Source organism: Perca fluviatilis, chromosome 13, assembly GCF_010015445.1.
Source record: "Perca fluviatilis chromosome 13, GENO_Pfluv_1.0, whole genome shotgun sequence".
NCBI lineage: Eukaryota > Metazoa > Chordata > Actinopteri > Perciformes > Percidae > Perca > Perca fluviatilis.
In genome coordinates, this window is record NC_053124.1 from 21,454,103 (window position 1) to 21,467,654 (window position 13,552).

General features: G+C 40.4%; 1 protein-coding gene across 7 annotated transcripts in view; it reads right to left on the minus strand.

Moving 5' to 3' along the window:
- Positions 1-13,552, minus strand: part of ubap2l (ubiquitin associated protein 2-like) — a 37,575-nt gene that overhangs the window by 16,831 nt on the left and 7,192 nt on the right. For 4 of the 7 annotated variants that reach the window (XM_039819556.1, XM_039819560.1, XM_039819555.1 and 1 more), the window contains exons 6-17: positions 12,148-12,249; positions 11,941-11,986; positions 6,588-6,632; positions 5,649-5,755; positions 5,271-5,330; positions 4,123-4,175; positions 2,970-3,055; positions 2,290-2,470; positions 1,850-2,048; positions 1,347-1,675; positions 949-1,121; positions 502-622 (exon numbers count right to left, since the gene is read on the minus strand). In XM_039819556.1, coding sequence (XP_039675490.1) covers positions 502-622; positions 949-1,121; positions 1,347-1,675; positions 1,850-2,048; positions 2,290-2,470; positions 2,970-3,055; positions 4,123-4,175; positions 5,271-5,330; positions 5,649-5,755; positions 6,588-6,632; positions 11,941-11,986; positions 12,148-12,249 — 1,502 coding nt within the window. The remainder of the gene's footprint in view (positions 1-501; positions 623-948; positions 1,122-1,346; positions 1,676-1,849; positions 2,049-2,289; positions 2,471-2,969; positions 3,056-4,122; positions 4,176-5,270; positions 5,331-5,648; positions 5,756-6,587; positions 6,633-11,940; positions 11,987-12,147; positions 12,250-13,552) is intronic. The other 3 variants (XM_039819559.1, XM_039819561.1, XM_039819558.1) reach the window with 2 other exon arrangements.

The following is a 13,552-nucleotide window of genomic DNA, read 5'->3' on the forward strand; positions in this document are numbered from 1 at the left end:
CAACAACAACAGCAGCAGCAGCACCAGAGAGCAGAAGCCAGCAGGCAAGTGTTATTTACATACACTTCTGGTGTACTTACAAACTTTCCAATCCATCGTTTTATGAGTGCATAACCTATTTGTACTAGTGTAGAAGTTTGGTATCATTTCGGGCATTATTAGTGGGGTCATTTACGAGATACATCACTGGATCCATTAGCCCCTGTGCCTAAGCTATTCAGCTGATAACGCTACTTTCACGCTTACCTCCCAATGTTGGACCCAGGTGAAAAAGCTTCTGGGGGTTTGGCTCGAGGTCATGATGCAAAGGACCCTAGGGTGAAATTACTCCGAACCATCACTTTAAACCAAAGCCTTACATTACTAGTACAGAGCTCCAAAGGACCAAGTTGGGATTAAGCAAGTTGTCTGCACTAGCTACTCCTCTAAGAACTATACTAACACAACACCATATTAAATGTTTTATCAGGTCAAGTGAAAAAGAGGGAAGCTTGGCCGTACCTTGGGCTGCATATCCTTATGAGGGGAGGAGGAGACTGAGTGAGGGTAGCGCCGAGTCTGAGATGCTCTCTGATCATACAGGTCCATCTGGCTGGAGTTGGAGAGAGCTGGAGTTGACTCACTGCAGATTGTAATGGTATTGACAAGATTGTGTTCTTAGGGAACAATGCGTGGTTCTGACTTAAAAAATTACAACTTAAATGTTAAAGCACTCTTAAAAACTACAATATGCACTTAAAACTATTACAACCCAGTGATTCTAATAGATGCTGCATAAGAAAAAAATAGAATATAAAAACTTCCAACTGCTTAATGTCCAGCCATAATAAAAATTAAATAAAAAAACGGAACCTTAAATTATTTCACTGTCGACACACGTCTAAAAAACAAAATATGTACTTAATCTTCATATTAAAAAAGGTACAAAAGTATTTTAGATATACCAACCTGCTGGGGCTAGTGTAGAGACTTTTCTGGACCTGGTTGGCTGGTGTTGTGGTAGCGGGGTTGGACTCATACTCTGGTATAACTGGCTCTGACCCAAACTGCAGTGCTCCAAACTGAAGATTAAGGCCTGAGATGTCTGTTGAGCCAGGCATCTCTACCGCCATTGCAGGAATCTGAGAAAGATGAAGGGCATGTTAAGATTGGGCACACATACTTTGAGTCTTGTCCAAGGATGGTTTCTACCATCACAGGACCAGGAGTTTGTTTTCACACACAATACATCAAATGCTTAATTTGTTAGCATGGAGAATTTCTTATGCTTCTCTTTAAAAATCAAATAAAAATAAAGATTCAATCATCACATTTAAAATATGTTGTAATTTGAATTCAGTTGTTACCTTTGTTGTGATAGAGGTCCTCTTCTTCTGCTGTTTGAGTTTGTGTTGCTGCAAAGGCAGTGGACTGGAACCCTGGGCATCTGAGGAACTTGGGGAGACTTGCTGACCTAGAGAAGGGACTGCTGCCATTTTGGGAAGGGAGGAAGCAGGCGGGGGCCCCACATGGGGTGAAGATGTTTGTTGGGGTAAGGAAGAAGATGAAGATGAGGAAGGTAGGCCTTTGTCCTGCAGGAAAACATCCAACATGGACGAGGTTGAGGTGGCCGCCTGGTAGGGCTGCCGCTTCGTAAAGGGCGTATGGACCGCAGACTCCGGCTGAGTCTTCATATCTGGAAAGTGGAGAGTGGAAACATAATTTAAGTTAGTTAAGAAACCCTGAGAGCAGTTAGGATGGTCCTACATTAAAAAAATAATAAAATATCCATGTCATTATCCTTAACATGCTAAAAGGGAATTGAAGGAAGATCAGAGTAATTACAGAATACAGAAGGATGTCAGCTCACCGTATTGTCCCAGTGAGGTGGCACTGGTGTCCCAGGATGAAGGGGTTGTGTTGGGAGGTCCAGTTTGGGAGTGCTGGGCTGCCAGCTGGGCCAGTGCCTGGGCTGTTTTATACTGCTCCAGGAATTGAGAGCCAGTGGTCCCTGTGCTCGCACCTTTAGGGTCCCCCACATCCCCGAAACCCTTGCTCAGCATGCTGACCTGCAATGTTGGCAGATTATGACACACTGTTATTACAATAATAAAAAAATTATGCTACATGGGCCTAGTTACGACATGTCAATAGACATCCTGTGTGGCTAGGAAGTGGTTGAGATATAAATCTTAAGAGACAATTTGCATCCGTAAGTAAAAGCTGCATCAGTAAAGTAAATTTTAAGAGCAAGGGTGTATGTAAGCACATAATTAAAAAATGCTTAAGTGTTTTTTCGGTGAGTCTCACCATGCTGTGCTGGGTGTAAGGGGTGCTGGTGGATGTTTGGGAGAGTGGCACCCCTTGCTTAGAGTTGCTGAAAACCAGTGACTGGGGCAAGGAGGGGGGCTGAGTGGCCTCCATGGGGGGAGTTTCTGTCTCTGAAGAGGAGGATGGAGGAGTCTTCCCTAGAAGCACCGCAAGGTCAATCCTATAGCAAGGTGGAAATATTCATTACAACAGGAGGACATTTGAAATGGGATCTCGTTCAACTGAACCTTTATTTTTACTACGGCTAAAACTAATTTAAAAAAAAAATAATTACGTTAGGGCGGCAACAACTAATTATTTGAATCATCAATTAATCTGCCGATTATTTTCTCAATTAATCGTTTAGTCTATAAAACCTCAGAAGGGAGTCGCCTTGCAAAATTAGGACGGAAATTTTTTAACTACAATTTCCTAATAGTTGTTTCCCCAACCAACAGTCAAAAACACTATTTAGTTTACTATAATGAAGGACAAGGAAATGCTGACAAACCTACATAATTGAAGAAGCTTGCCCCATAATATTAATATTCTTATTTATTTTTTGATATTTCACATTGAACAAGTAAACAATGAAAACAAGCTAATGTAATTATTTTCCCAACCAATTCCTTGAAAGGAAGGCTAAGGAATCAGGCTAATAAAGTGCATAAGTGAACCACCTCTGGCCTTTGGTGATGGTAACATTCTCTTGAGGCAGAGGCACGGAAGCTACACTGGAAGCTGTGAATATCTTGGTCTCTGAAAGCTGCAGAGGAAGAGAGTAGAAGATGGAAAAAAATTACAGCTGGAAGAACAAAAAGGTAACATCTATATTCAAAAATGGATCCAGTCTTCCATCAGTGAAACTATGCTAAAATCAGTTTAGAACTTCCATTTTGTCTTTGGAAGTTCACACTTAGGGCTAGATTTATCAAGCCGTTTGCGCCTGTTTCCAGGTGCTAATTGGTCGCAAAGACGGACGTAACCGATGCGAGCTATTTAAAAACCGGGCGCACTTGGGTAAAATCGCAGATTGTCTGCCACATGACCGAGAAGAGAAAAGTTGCGCTTTCAATATGCGTTCGTGGGAGGCTCGTGGGGAAAGTGGGAGTTCCACCCGAAAAAGGCGGGAGGATAAGCGCAAAGTGCACCTAATTATATATTCCGTGGTATTTACAAAAGACTGTCAGTAAGAGCGCGCCTCTATTCTGCGGGGGAAATTCTCCGCCTCTTAAAAGCAGGTCTAAACCAGCCGCAATCGAGTTTCCTCGTAGACCTTTATATGCCGCTGGTGAAATGGCAACAGTAATTTGACCAAGACGAAAACATAGGCGAGGCTGAAAATATTTTTAACACAAGAATCACACTGTCAGTGAACACAACATCATTTAGCATTACAGATCAAGCAGCCATGCAATATTAGAGTTACTGGAAGAAATCAAAGATGAAATTGAATCTCCCACTCAGCGTTCACATCACATTCCAGCAGTTGTTAAACTCCTCGCTACATTACAAATATTGGCATCAGGATCATTTCAAACAGTCATAGCATCAGCAGTGGGAATATCGCAGTCTGCACTCAGACGTATCATAGCACCAGTACCGCTTTGCTACAGCGCAATTTACGGTGTAGTGGGCGGAGAAAGACGCTGATTGCCTGATGGGTGTCAGGGTTGATAAATACTACGCAAAATGTGGAAGCATAGCGTGCGCTATTACCGAACTCGCATAAACAGACGCAGCGCAAACTGCGTTAGTGTTAGTAAATTAGGTCCTTAATGTTATATTTAAAAGCTACAGCAGTTGTATAAGGTTGATCCCAGAAACACTCACATCCTCATTCCAGTCCTCAGTGCCCCACTCCTCTGTGGCAGTCCTCCAGGCACCTATGAGTCAAAGAGAAACAGTTCAATACTACTTTGATAGGCCAAACAAGATTCAAACAGGATAAGGGACACATAAAAAACAAAACATTTTGCGACATTTTTTTAAACTACTCGCACATTTACCTACCACCTGCAAATTTGATGACTATTTTTTTTAATTTCATGTTGAAAAGGATGAGAGAGAAAGTCTGCCAGATTTGACCAATGTGTGCACGAGGGGGAGGGTCCGTGAGTGATTAGTCAACTGCGTGGTTAACATCTACACTAGTGTCTCGCTTTCGTAGTGTCACACTCATCGTCCACACATGCTGATGCAAAGGGCTGTTGTTACCATGTTTTTCCATGAAAATCATGATATTGCAGTCCATAATACATTTACAAGTGGTGATGCGCAGTCGAAGATCATCCATTTTGTTTGCTAAAGACCGTACATTGGTGAGGAAAATGCTGAGTAGCGATAGCCGATAAGGAGTTAGCTTTAGCCCAACGTTAGCCCTCCTCTCTTTGTTTATGGTCTCAACCCCGCTTGTCTGCACTTACAGTCGGCGGAGCTGTGTTGATAGACCTCAGCAGTACTGCTGTATTTGGTCTCGTCACCAATCGACTCATTTTTTTCCGTGTTGTCTCGGTCTCAGACAAAAAGGACGGGATACCAAAACTGCGGGATATCACTTAATTGCCTGTGCATTCAAGGATTTATTTGCATTTTTACATCAATGATAAGGTCAGCTTCAACATTTGCCACACGCTGCGGTACCGCTCCGTCTAATCACCTTAGATATGATTGCTATTTCAGTGTAAACAAAAAAGACAGGAGTGAAGGAGACCCTGTATATGTCATAATTGACGATACTACCACCATTTAATTAAAATGTGACTCAACTAAATATTTGTATTTATCTCCAAAGCATTATCAGTAAAACAGTTAAAATGTGAAAAATGTGAAAAAATTGCTTTGCAAGTCGATTTAAGGTGTGCACCCCTACATTTTCTGTGTTTGCCCCTAAATCTTTTTTTGTTGGCAGTGGTCCTAGTAAAAAAAAATAAATAAATAAAAAAGTTAGTCTGGCGCCCCGAAAGTGAAGCTAGGTTTACCAGGAGCAGAGTCAAACTTGGGCGGATAATTTGTTCCCTCTCCTGCAGCGTATTCCAACCCTAGAGACAAAGACAGAAGCAGGAGATTGAAGTTGAATGTAATGAAAACGTGACTATACTTCAGACAACTGGACACAGAGATCTGGATGTAAAGAGCTAAGAGAAATAAAATCTCTCTGGAATTTGGTATTTGTAAACAGTGTGCATGGTTCTATGCCCAGCACCGAAAAGCAGATTTCCTTCCTTTCATCTTTATCACAAGAGCTTCTTTGGGATGCCGATAATTATTTTTAAAATCCTATTGATGGTAAACAGATGATTCCTTGATAAGATTACTTCTCTTATTAGAGGGCAACACTTCTTAATACACTAACTTACTAGCTCCCTCCTCAAGGTCTGAGTTTCCTGTGTTGTTCCAGGTGCTGCACCCTCCATAGTTTTCTTCTGCCTGGGCTGGCTCCGCATAGTCAGCAGGGTTGAATGTTCTGGGGAAGAAAGTGATAAGTGGGTTGAGTTGAGAATTGAGTGCATGTACTGACCAACAGCTGAAGGGCTGCCAGAACAATATAAAAATAAAAAATAAAAAACACTTCAGCCACAACTGGGTGCCCACACACAATAATATGGGGTCCATTTCTTAACTTACCTTCTACAGGTCAAAGTTTTGAAAATGTTAAGCAGAAGCAGACTCCTATTCAATTCTTAAACCACTAGTGAGCTAGTTGGTTTTGCGCCTGCATATTGCACTACGAGTACTGTATGAATAAATCCCCAGCTCTGCTCTTATAGTCATTATGCTTTTAGCTAATAGAAACACTTCAGAAAGGAGTGACTGGGGGAGTTTAGCAGGAAGAGGAAATTATAGAAACTGAAATGAAACCATTTCCATCTTTGACAGTTTGTACAGTCAAGACATGCAAATGAGCATCTAAATACCGTTTTTGTTGTTCCTCAAAAACTCTTTTCTGGTACTGTACGTTTTTAATTAATCTGACATATCTGTGTATGCTGGTAAAATTACAGCTGGTGCAACCTAGCAACATGAAGAACAAGACTTTTCTTTTGAGTCAAGCCAAGATGCTTTCATCATTTGTCTAAGATCCTTCCTGTGCAAATCTGAGGGCATTTATGGCTTGCATGAGCAGATTTAACATCAAATTTCAGGAAGGTCATATTGCTTTAATATCCTATTAATAGAATGAGGAGTAATACTTATGTTTTGATAATGTCTTATATTACAACATCCTGTTTTATGGCACTGAAAAGTCTCCCTACAGAAAACAAGAATAACAGACACACCAGAGGCGATGCACTCACCTCTCACCTCCTGCAATATCATATCTGGGCCCCTTATCAATCTGGCTTTAGAGGAAAAATAATGGCAACAATTACAAGAAGCACAACAAAGTAAAAGTAGAAGATAAAGCTTTTGTTTTTCAGACCACAATCCAGAGCAGCAGCGTAAGCAAAATGCCTTCGATCTGCCTGTGCCAGTGTTGTAACGAACACTCTACACCGGTCAGTCACTCTCCAATGCAAGGCAAGCCAGTGTGCTTTTAGTCATGGTGGGTAAATACAGACCAATAAACCCAACTAAGAGGTATACACATTGCAGCCACAAACACAAAACCGTTGCTAGATGAGAGCAGTTATGCAAGAATAAATGCAGTAATCTTTTCATTGATGCAGTTAATGTCTAACCAATCTAAGAATTTCAATGGTACCTTCTATCACACCGCTGCATCATCTCAAATTAGGAATGTTAATATTTAACCGTTAACCGACAATAAGAATGTTGACCGATTAATATCAGTTAAACAGTACACTAGGTCGATACTTAGTATATGACTGGACCATATATGGTCAATGTGCTTAATTGTGGCCAAATTGTTACAGGGATAGTCAGCAGTGGGGTCTATAATGTCGTATAGATATTAAATGTTCATCCGTAGTGGTCCCAGTAATATTTGTTGTGTACTGATGTAGCTATCACATGACATTGTAAAGCTACATTTGAGAAAATTAATTGAGGACTGCTTTTCAATGTAATCGTGCTTTTTTTTTTTTTTAAACAAATTCTTGTTCTGGATTACTCATCTAAAGTGTTATTGCGTAATTAATGTTACTTTGTTAAACAGACCAGACATAGGTTTCACCCCATGACAATTATGAACTACAGCCTCAAATGTTGGTCTTGAGGAACTGCAGCATTTATTCACAGAAAAACTGAAATCTACACTGTATATTTAATACCACCTGACAACTTTACCATTTATTTCTTCTCTGCTGTCTTCGTTGCAGTGCTTTCACTGGATTTACACCGGCCGCTGAAGCACTGCCGTTTTCCTTTCAGCGCCAATGTTAAAGTGATGGTTCGTAGTAGTTTCACCCTAGGGTCCTTTGCACCATGACCTCGAGCCAAACACCCCCCCAGAAGCTTTTTTCACCTGGGTCGAACATTGGACGAGTTAGCGTAGCGTAGCGTTATCAGCTGAATAGCTTAGCGCAGGGGCTAATGGATCCGAAGTGTCTCTTAACATTACCCCACTAATAATGCCCGGAATGATACCAAACGTCTACAGTAGTACAAATAGGTTATGCTCTCATAAAACGATGGATTGTAAAGTTTGTAAGTACACCAGAAGTTTATGTAAATAACACTTGCCTGCTGGCTTCTGCTCTCTGCTGTTGTTGCTGCTGCTGTAAGGCGAGTGCTTAGGGACGTCTACAAATTACAACACCGAAAAGAGATGCAACAAAAATATTTATTAATTTAACTTATTTTTTAAAGTAAGTACTGTAGTATAACTAGCAGGAGACAAGTTATAATTGAGGTAAGTTTGGAGACATTACCTTATTTAATCATTAAATTAATAAATATTTTTGTTGCATCTCTTTTGCGTTTGTAATGGGTAAACGCCTCTTACCACCGGTACTGCCGTAGTAACAGCAGCAGCAGAGAGCAGAAGCCAGCAGGGTAAGTTTTATTTTCGATAACTGCTAAACTTTAATCTATCTTTACATTCTAGTGACGTCCTATTAATTATTAGATTCCTAACCATCACTTTAAGCAATTGTGATGTTCACACAGCACACACTGCGCCGCAGAGCTCCGCGAAAGCTTACAATCTGGAGCGATTGTTTTAGCTGCTCGTCTATTTCTTTCCAATTATAAACGATATCAAAGGCATATACGATACAAGTTTTCGGATTCTGATAAACGATCAAATATGCATCACCTGCTTGCCCATGCAATAAAACAGTTAAAAAGAGCCCTGTATTGAGGAAGTTACTCAGCTGATGGGCGATAGTGGAGGTAAAAGCCTGTGTCGCGCCAATACACTTGACCAATGGTGGAACTTCACTCAGTGAGGTTATAGGCCTAGCCCTATGCTGTCCAGCCAAAAAACAATATTTATAAAAAAAATACATATATATATTTGTTGCATTGTAAAAAGAAAATAGGTTATACAATCTATTTCTTAACTACTAGTTAAGTTGTGTTTTAAGCGTTTTTTTCCTGCCAAGTTCATGGCTCCACCGACTGCTGGACAGCGCTTACAGCGGTAAGCGGACACATGCCACTATATTGATGAGGACTTGCGGGTAAAATTGGCCACCCTACACAGTAGTATGCCGATGACAGTAGTAAGCAGCTGACAACCTTGCAGGTGGATGCAGGGGAGATCGTCTCGGACGCGTAAGCAGTTACTGGGAATGTGGATGCGTGCATCCATGACAATGCATGGATGCAATATAGTGGCTGCGCTACCCGTACAGTATGCAGCTGCCTGCAGAAGCTGAACGCGGAAAATATGTCTGAGCCTCCTGGATGGGTCAGGGTTTCCTCTATGTTGATTTGACCGTGGCGGCCCCCCACAGTATCAGAAACAGGGCTGCATTGTTAGAGTGCATGTCGGAGAATAACGCGGTCACCCTGCAGAAAAAGGGAGAAAAGGAAAAAGAGACGCTGTCCGAATGATAAGCCAGTTGAGATTGTGTGTGTGTCCTTGAGAACTGTAAGTCGTATAACTTATGTTGTCAGTTCATTTAAGCCTGGTCTTGCAAATTTAAATTAAAGTTAACTGTTTATTTACAGACCTGTCCCCACTGCTAAAAAAATCCTAAAGGAAATACTGTGGGTGAACTGAGAATCAGTTGCCAGTTTGTCGGTTAACGGTTAATGATCAGTTAACGAAAGTCTGTTATCTGTCAAAAAAAAGGCAACCTTTTCTTAAAGCTATTACTAAACAGCCATACAGGATGCTGATGTAAATCAGCATTCAATATCTCCATTGAAAGAGATCTCCACCTTACGTCAACTAGTGTAATGACAAACACATACTTCATGATAAACCTTGACCAGCTTAAAATGTAATTGGCTCAATTCAGATAAACAGCTGAGCTCAGTCTCCACAAGAACCACACTTTTACTCTAGTATTTGTAGCTGTAACGTACAATATTAACCATTTTCAGGGGGTTTGTATACGCTGACTTGGAGAGGCCTCGATAAATATGACAAAGTGGGACTCCCATCTCTTCCCTCGGTTTCTTTTCTGAAAATTCAACTAGAGAATTCAAATAAAGGCAGCTAACAGTTACCCCAAAGAGGCAACACTTTAAATGTGCCAACCAATGCTGTGGTACAAGTGAATACAACTGGCTACATAATGACTGCATCCTTTACACCAGGCAACATCAGCGATGAAGGAGGTTGATATATGCAGCCATGTTACATGCTGCAGTTATGGCTAACACAACTCTGGATGCAACATTACTTTATGTGTCACAATCTCAAGGGAAGTGATTCAATTCAATACAGTTTTTAAAACCATGAATTCCACAATGATGAGCCACTACTTTATATTATATACACATTAAAAACACCCCTATTTTACTATAAGGCGACACATTATAAAATAGGAGGCAAAAAGTGAGGTTTCCATTACTTCACTAACCACCAAATACTAAAGACTTTCTAAATCCCCAAATGTGTCTGAGATTCTTGGAATTGCAACTTAAAACCATGTAAATTCATTTTTAATATACCAAAAATCTGATTTGGGCTTACAGTGTCAATATAGCCTTAGGAGAGTAGTAATAACTTAGCTACACGTGTTATGCTTAATGACACAGGTATCAGACAACTAATAAGTAAATACCTCCTCTTTCCTCTTTATTGGCCAGTGAGTAAGTGAGTGAATTTGTGTCTGAAATTCTTGGCACCATGAGGGTTTCTGCATCTTCAAGCAATTGTTAATATGTAAATAAAAACAATATAATCTGCTTTATTTGGCTAAAAACCAACATTTGTAGATATTCATAAATTGATTTAATTTATTGACATTCCTCCTACCGTCTGAATCATTAAAGTTTCACACTAACTTTAGAACAAATCTTTTAGATTATCTTATTCATCAGTAATGACGTGTGGTACTCGTTTCCCTTGTGAGCTCACAGTATTCATTTAATTTGATTAGAATGCTAACATTTTAAAGCAGAATATGTGTATGTGGGGTGAATGGTACAAGGTGCCTTAGCATCATCTCAAAATGTATCAGCACAATGTACCAATGATACACACAAATGCAAACCTTCCTTTTGAGCCACATTTGTTTCATTTAAGTCACTGTGTTTAACTGACACTGAAGCCAAGCTGGTAAACTGTCTGCTAGCAGCAAGAAGCAAAAGCAATCACAGAACTGTTGTGGTGGTGGTGGGGGGAGGGGGTTAGGTAACATGAAAACACCTCAGCTAGCACTGCATGCGATTGCAGGTGGGAAGCCCCAGCTCACCAAAAACAAGCTTAGTTTTTAACCAATATGAAACAAGCGTATTGTAGAATTCGTTGACATATGCAAGTCAATATCTAGGTCCACACACTATATACTTAAAATGCTAGGACATTTTCACAGCATCATTGAAACACAAACGATACAGATAACACCTTAAAGATGGGTGAGGTTTTGTTAGTTAAATGTCTTACACCAAAACACTTTGTTTCATTCAAGTCATGCCTCTACTCTCTGAGCCTGTGTGTTCAAACATATATTTATGGCATGAATACAGTAGCTTTGAAGCACACATTCAATACTTTGTACTCTTATGAGTGAAAATTACATTCCGGCTTCTCTTGGGAGGAAGCCACTCAGCCGTTGACCTCACAAGAGAAAGCCACATTATATCACATGTGCTACTCTACTTTAGCAGACCAAGAAGATTTAAAGATCCATAACTATAGAGTAACATCAAACCCAACTGCTTATAATCCTAGGCAAGAAATTTGTTAGGACAACTACAATGTTGCCCATTACATGATGAAATTTGGCAATAATGTCATCACAGTTGAGAAGCATCAAGCTGCCAGTATAAGATGCCAACTAATTGACTGACATTAATAACCCCCCCCCTCTTAGGGCCAGAGAGCAGAGACACCCTTCTGAGTGGTTCTATCATAATTTCACTCCAAATAAAATTTTAAGACATTAAGCATTCTCTGAAGAGAATTTTTCTGCCCAGGCTGTTCCATCCCATTGGCTGATGTATATTCTCCCTCTTTTGGATTAAGGCTAAACAATGGGCTGGGGTCCTGCACTCTGGTGACCATGGCAACAGGTAAAAGTGGAACAAAAGGCCTTCTGGTTTTAGACAAAGCAGGTGTTCACTTACCCCATGCCTTGCGCCGAAAATCTGCCTCCTCGCCGTCCAGACACTCCTGAAGAGACAAGAGTCAGTTTCTTAGCCTGACGACTATTTTCACGAGAAAGAATGGCAGTGTTTAGTAAATATAAAAACCTTCCCATGATTCCGCCTCGTTTTGATAAGATACATTTCCTTCACAAATGACTTTGTCTAAAGAGGATTACAGCAACTTACCGACAGTCCCTCTTCCTCTTCCTCTTCCCCTTCGGCCTCGCTCTGCACCTCTTCCAGCTATTCCAGCCTTGGCTCCATCCAAGCCATTCTCCTGACCACGAACTTGAGTTAAGAAAAGAGAACGGCGTCAGATTTAGACACTATGCTGCATGCAGATGTCAAAATAATCATTTAGGCTAAAATGTGTTTACAACATAAACAATATCAAATTGTGGTGCAGAATGAGAGCTGTGCAGCCCTAGATTAAAAAAGTTAATAAATGACGAATCTTTTGCCGGCTATCATTTACTGTGGCACACACTGTCCCCTAGGGCTGTGCAATTAATTTAATTTCAATTTCGGCTCCCAACAATCACCAAAATAGTATAATCGAGAAAAAAAAAACAATTATTTTGCCATGTTCTGTTTTGCAAGAACACTCTTATTTTGTCTTGCGTTCTGAATGACGCGCGCATGCGCACATCCGCCCTTCCCGAACATGCTCCCGACCCGAAGCCAGTCAGGGAGGCAAGTCGTGTGCATATCATCCGCTGGAATTAAAAAACTCAGCGCGAGTAAAGATGGAGCGTTTTGTTGTTAAACTGTATGTAAATGAGCAGGGACGTTAAATCACCCATTTCACGTAACGTTACTCTAAGGTACCGTCTATGTGCTGGATTTTTCCTAAGGTTAGTAGGCAAATAAGCCCACTGACGGCGACATTATTGTTGATATTTTGGCACAATGTTTAGTAATGACAGTAGTAGTGGTCATAGTGTGTGAACATGTGATGTGAGATGCACACTGTGTTAGGTCTGTGGAAATGTTCATTAGCTGTGTAATGTTGTGTGATATCTGTACAGCTGAACCGACTCACACTCAGATTTTATTCTGATCCAAAGACTTTCTGTGAGATAAAAAGGACACTAACAGATTATACCCTGGACACTATCCATTATATCCAAATGTTAATGAGTAATCGTGTTAAATTATCTTGATTTCAATACTGACCAAAATAATCGATTATTATTTTTTCCATAATCGAGCAGCCCTACTGTCCCCCCTTTCAGAACCACAGTTGGGACTAGGGGGGCTACTGGTGTGCTGCAAATATACTAATGGCATAATGGAGCTGACCTAAGATACTTTGATCTCTACCTTCAAACCAAGATGTGTTGTCATGCTATCCTGATCAGTTTAACATGCTTTTATGCAGAGGATGCCAGAAACAGCTTTTTTTTTTTTTTTTTTTTTTTTTTTTTAAAGGCTGCCTATTGTCTTACGGAAATTGTGAAGTTGTGAACATTTCTATTCTTAACTTCACTTAACAAATATAGCCACACTGTTATACGTTTACAAGCTACTGTTGATGCGAACCAAACACTTTATTAGGGCTGCAACGATTCTTCGAATAACTCGAATAATT